The 5,823-nt window shown below is 52.5% G+C and overlaps 1 protein-coding gene across 1 annotated transcript in view; it reads left to right on the forward strand.

Annotated features, from left to right (window-relative positions):
- The window catches only part of Flt1 (fms related receptor tyrosine kinase 1), a 160,526-nt gene extending 154,936 nt beyond the window's left edge, over positions 1–5,590 (forward strand). The window contains exons 27-29 of the mRNA XM_051162859.1: positions 113–197; positions 2,938–3,032; positions 5,307–5,590. Of these exons, the coding sequence (XP_051018816.1) occupies positions 113–197; positions 2,938–3,032; positions 5,307–5,490 (364 nt within the window). The 3' untranslated portion in view covers positions 5,491–5,590. The remainder of the gene's footprint in view (positions 1–112; positions 198–2,937; positions 3,033–5,306) is intronic.
- Positions 5,591–5,823: the final 233 nt, after the last annotated feature.

Here is a 5,823-nt window from a genome sequence, read left to right on the forward strand (position 1 = left end):
CGTGTATGAATGAGACCGAGCCCCTTGGTACTTGGGTTGCTGGGTGGGATCCACTCAAGTTTCATAGTGTCCCGACTCATCGACGGTGTGATTCTTTCTGCTTCTTCATTAGATATGTAAATGCTTTCAAATTCATGAGCCTGGAAAGAATCAAAACCTTTGAGGAGCTTTCGCTGAATGCCACCTCCATGTTTGAGGTAAGTCATGACAGTGATCACCCACTGACCCTGCCAGGAATGGTCCCTCACTTACTCGTGGGGCCTCAGGGACAAGGGAGCATAAGTGATGAGCTAGGGGTTCTGTGGCCCAAGAGCACGGGCCGAAATGCCCTTCCGGGGTCAGCTTCGGGGAGGCAGAATGAGGGTCATCTAGAACTTTGGGGAGAGGTGGGGATCTCCAGGGTAGGCTGAAAAGCTAAGGTACGGCAAGGCACGGGTTCCTACCAGGAGCCGGGGAGTTAGAGCTGCCATCTCCCTAAGGACTATGTGATATTTGTTCCTCAAGTAGAGGGTGTTGGGGTCCGGGATCCTGGGCAGAGACAAGGAAGCCTGGCCAACGAAAGGAGTCCTTCATTTTAGGTCTTTCTGGCGTTGCTGGATTGCAACCTCAGCAGGAGGGTTTCCTGACAGTCCCTGTGTACATTCCCTCGGAGCTGTCAATGATGCACCCTCCCTTCCTTTCAGCGTGTGAGATGTGTGAGTGGCTGGGCCTCCTGATGTAGCATGCTTAGGTCTGAAAGAAGTCCACACAGGCCCGAGGCCCGTTTATTGTAAGGCTCTGTAGCTGGGCGACCATGTTCCCACCCAGATACACTGGACAAAGCACACCAGAGTAGCCTGGCAAGCCTGCCACAACTTTCTAGGATGTGGGAAGTTCTTGGATGGGACTGAGAGACTAAGAAGTGGGAGGAACGCTGGGCAGGTTCCCACATCTGTGTAAGGAAGGCTGGGCAGGGGCCACATCTGTGTAAGGAAGGCTGGGCAGGGGGGCACTTCTGTGTGAGGAAGGCTGGGCAGGGTCCCACTTCTGTGTGAGGAAGGCTGGGCAGGGGGGCACTCTGTGTGAGGAAGGCTGGGCAGGAGGGCACTCTGTGTGAGGAAGGCTGGGCAGGGGCCATTTCTGTGTGAGGAAGGCTGGGCAGGGGGCCACTTCTGTGTGAGGAAGGCTGGGTAGGGGGCCATGTCTGTGAGGAAGGCTGGGCAGGGGGCCATGCCTGTGAGGAAGGCTGGGCAGGGGGCCATGCCTGTGAGGAAGGCTGGGCAGGGGGGCACTCTGTGTGAGGAAGGCTGGGCAGGGGCCATTTCTGTGTGAGGAAGGCTGGGCCGGGGCCATTTCTGTGTGAGGAAGACTGGGCAGGGGGCCACTCTGTGTGAGGAAGGCTGGGCAGGGGGCCACTTCTGAGTGACCAGCCACTGTGTCCCAAGTGGGCTTCTGAGACACAGTGGTATAATTCAAGGATGGAAACCTTGATGCCCGGGGCTGGAGAGAGGGCACAGAAGGTAAGAGCACTGGCTGCTCTTCCAGAGCAGTTCCATTCCCAGCATCCACATGGTGGCTCATAACTATCTGTAATTCTAGTTCCAAGAGACCTGAAGGCCTCTTCTTGGGTACCAGCATGCATGCCGTACACATACGTGCCAGAAGAAAATACCCATACATATAAAATAAATGTTTTAAAATAAGCAAAGGCCTGAACCTCATCAGACACCCAAGATAAAGGGACATCGTGATTTCAAAACATGAAGACATTTCCACTATAAGCTGTAAAATGCCATGACAATTTAGGTAGTTTGTGTCGTGGCTCAGTAGGGAGGTTTAAGTCCCAGGAACGACCCTGGGCAATCCTTGGGCTTTCTCAAGCTTAGGCTACCCCCAAAATGTGGCAAATGATGCCAGCACCTTCGACAGCCCGGTTCCTTGCTGGTGTTTAAACCACCCAGTAAGAGCCTGCGGGAGAGGCGGGAAGAGTGGACTCCACTTCCTGTTAGCAGGGCGTACACGCCATAGAAACAGCGTAAGGAAGGGTGGGTAGAAAACCCAACGATGAAGATGACTGAACCACAGCAGTTCCTGGAAACTATGGCTGATGGGGGACTGCAAATGCCATAGACTCTCTAAGAGAAAACTATTCAACTGCCTCTGTAATTTCCTTGAAATTTTACATATGACAGCAGACCCACAGCCAATTACCAAGATTAGTTTTAACATATATGATCATTTGCAGAAAAGTTTCACATGGAAAATACTAAGCGGTTATATGACATTTCACATTCCCGTGTGTGTGTGTGTGTGTGTGTGTGTGTGTGTGTGTGTGTGTGTGTGTGTGTGTTTGCCCCTGAATGTGTGTCCGGATGTGTGTGTGTGTGCATGTGTGGAGTCTATTGGCCAAGGTTGGATATCTCCCTCAATTATTCATCTTACTGGCGTTTTGGTGGGTTTATTCATTTTTTTTTTTTTTTTTTTTTTGAGACGGGGTCTTTCTAGGAACCCGGAGCTCACAGTTAGAGCTAGACTAGCTAGCCAGCAAGCTGTAAGATCTGCTGGGCTCCGTCCTTGCCTCCCACCCCCAGAGCTAGGGTGACAAACACAGGCCGACACACATGCCTGACTTTGCTGAGGACTTGGAGGGCTTCATACACGTCCAGCTGACACGTAATCCATTGAGCCGTCGCCTGTAGATTACATTTGATTTTCTTCACCTTCAGGAAGAAAGGCCTCACAAGTTGCCCAGGCCAGGGACCATTTTGTCTCTGATGAGTTCACAGACACTGGTGTCAAGAGGATGCTGGGTGTGCCGACGAGCGGGGCCGTGGATGGAGGATGGGGGTGTGTGTGCTGGGCTGCACCTCAGAGGTGCCTCCCGGTGTTTTCCCAGAGTCCCTGGGGAGCCTGCTGGGCTAGGCAAGTGAGTAGTCCTCTTTCTCTTTTCTCCCACAGGACTGTCACCTGAACACCAGCACTCTGCTCTCCTCCCCCTTCCTGAAGAGATTCACCTGGACTGAGACCCAGCCCAAGACCGCCATGAAGATAGAGTAAGGGGGGGGATAGACCTGAAGGGGGGTGGTGGGCAATTGCTTGTTGAGGGGGGCAGGAGGTTAAGGCTACTTGGCAGCCTCCAGTACAGGCAGAGCAGGAAAGCAACTGCCCACAGGGGGCAAGAAAGGGTCACAAAATCAGACATAGGAGCCCCATGCTCTGTGGCAAGGAAGCCTGGGCCTCAAGAAGGAAAACTATGTAAGGAATCCTTGTAACAGGCAGGCTGAGCCTGAGACGCACAGGGCCTTGGTGGAGAGGAGCCAGATGTGTCCTGCTGAAGACGGAGGGTGGGGACATGTTCACAGACTCAGGAGTCAACACTTCTCCTTGCTGGTCCCTGGGCTAGCAGGGTCTATACAAGGAAGCACAGGCCTGTTTGCAACCCTACCATTACTTGCTTGTTAGTTTTCCCCACAACCCCTGGCTTGATCGTCACTGTCGTTATCACTGGGCCCTGCTGTATATTCAGCTGGTATAAGTGACCTCATTGGTTCTCTACACAGCAAGGCCACCCACGGATACCAACCCTGAGAACAGCCTGGCCACTTACTTGCCTGCTTATCTCCCCTGGCTCAAATGCCTGGCCCTCAGGTCTGGACCCACGTGGGCGTGGCAAGTTAAGAGCACTGGCTGCTCTTGCAGAGGAGCCAGTTCAATTCTCAGCACCCACATGTTGGCTAGCAGCCATCTGTCAACCCTAGTCTCCGGAAGCACAAGGCACGCATGTGGCGCACACGCACATAAAAAGCCAGACCAAACATAGCCAGATTGCCGGTCCACGGGCTATGTGACTGGGCTCAGAAGCGGCTGCAGACCCCTCTGTGATGCAGTTTGCCCAATCCACCAAGTCACTGGAAAAATGAGGGCACTCTTAGGCAAGTAGCCACCTTTTCCTTGTAGCACAGGCTCAAAAGTAGGCCCCAGTGTTGTTGGGGTTACAGCTTAACGGACTTTCGTATAGACAAAAGGAAAGAGTAGGCTTAACCATGCTTTTGTTTCTTATCAAAGAACGTGTGAGGAAAATGGTGTTTTACTTGATGTTTGGTGAGGAAAAGACAAACTCTAATTTATACCCTTTACCCTGCAATTCAAGATTAAAGATCATAGCCAGGCCAATCCAGGGTGGTTCAGGCCAGTCTACCTCATGTGGCTTATGTATTGGAGGAGACGACCCAATTATTATTTTACGAATACCAGGCCATATAGCTATGCTCTTCTCTGACTAGCTCATAACTTCAAATAATCCACTGTACTGATCTACATTCTGCCACGTGGTCGGTCACTTGAGCTCAGGTACCATGTATCCATCCTCTTCATCCCTCTGCCTGCCGGGTGTCCCATCTATTTCCTGCCTCAGCCATGGGCCATAGGCGGTGTCATTGACAGGCATTGTATCCATACAATACACAAGAAATCCCTCCTTCTACACGTATGAGGTTCTCTCCAGTGGTGATTTCAACCCCACACTACAGGTTAGGAGGCGCCTTTCTTCCCTTGTGTCCACCGTAGGCTCATGTACCATATGGTGACACGACAACAGTGTCCTAGGCCACAAGCTCAGGACCCACTGCTAATGGCCGTGTGCCACATCTGTGCTGCCCATGAGGAGGAATTCATTTCTAGGGGCCAGAAGCCCAAAGTCAAGGGACACAAGCCCTCCAGAGGCTTTGTGGGAGGGGTCTCCTTGACTCTCATTGCTTCTGGACTCTCATAGCTTCTGTAGCTTGCCCCTCTCCTCAGCTCCTCACCCCGCAGACGCCAACCTCACAAGGCCTTCTCTCTGGTTGGCTATGGCTGCCCTCCCTCTGCATACCCCACTGGCTAATTCAGAATAAGCTCCTCCTCCCCCTCTGACCTCACTTTAATTGTAGAGTGAGTCACAGGTTCCCAGATTTGGCAGGATATTGGGGGAAGGGTAGCCAGGGTACCCCCCACCTCGGTCTTTTCTTAGCTGATCACAGGAGCTGTCTGACTGAAGAATAGTTCTTCCGAAGCCTTGCTTCCCACTTAGAACCCCAGGGTTTGCACCATCTCATCCAACAGTCCGCTGCCAGCAGGCACGTTCGCTCCACCCAGCGCCAGCAAGCCAGCAGGAGGAAGGGAGTGTCTAGGTAGAGACAGGCATCTAGGCCAGGTGTGGGTTGAGTGGCTGTCTTCAGGAAAAGTAGGCTTTAGTCGTTTACCAGAAAGCATCCCAGAGACCTTTGATTAACTGTGTGCCAATCTCAATCTCTCTCTCTCTCCCTCCCTCCCTCCCCCCATCTTTCCAGCTTGAGAACAACAAGTAAAAGCAAGGAGTCGGGGCTCTCTGACATCCCCAGGCCCAGCTTCTGCTTCTCCAGCTGTGGTCACATCAGGCCTGTGCATGCCGACACGGAGCTGGGGAAGGATCCGTGCTGCTCCCCGCCCCCAGACTACAACTCCGTGGTGTTGTACTCCTCGCCACCCGCCTAATGCTTTCTATACCGCCCCAGACAACCCACCTTTGACAGTATTAGCCGTATGAGTTTACACCTCTTCTTCCCACAGGAGCCTGCTGCTTTTGGTGACTTTTAATCGTGTTTTCTTTTTTTTTTCCCTGATGTTTTGACTAACAAGAATGTAGCCCCGGATAGTGACAAACAAGGAACAGTACTTACTGTTTCATCCTCATATGACTTCTCCATATTAGAAAAATCCTTTCTTGGTCCACTGACTCACCTGCTCCCACCCCCAAAGCGTCAGTGCACCCTGGATAGGAAGGTGCAGGCATCCTCCCTCCGGCCATGGCTCCTCCTCCCCTCCCTG

Source organism: Acomys russatus, chromosome 19 (genome assembly GCF_903995435.1).
Source record: "Acomys russatus chromosome 19, mAcoRus1.1, whole genome shotgun sequence".
In the NCBI taxonomy this organism is placed as follows: domain Eukaryota; kingdom Metazoa; phylum Chordata; class Mammalia; order Rodentia; family Muridae; genus Acomys; species Acomys russatus.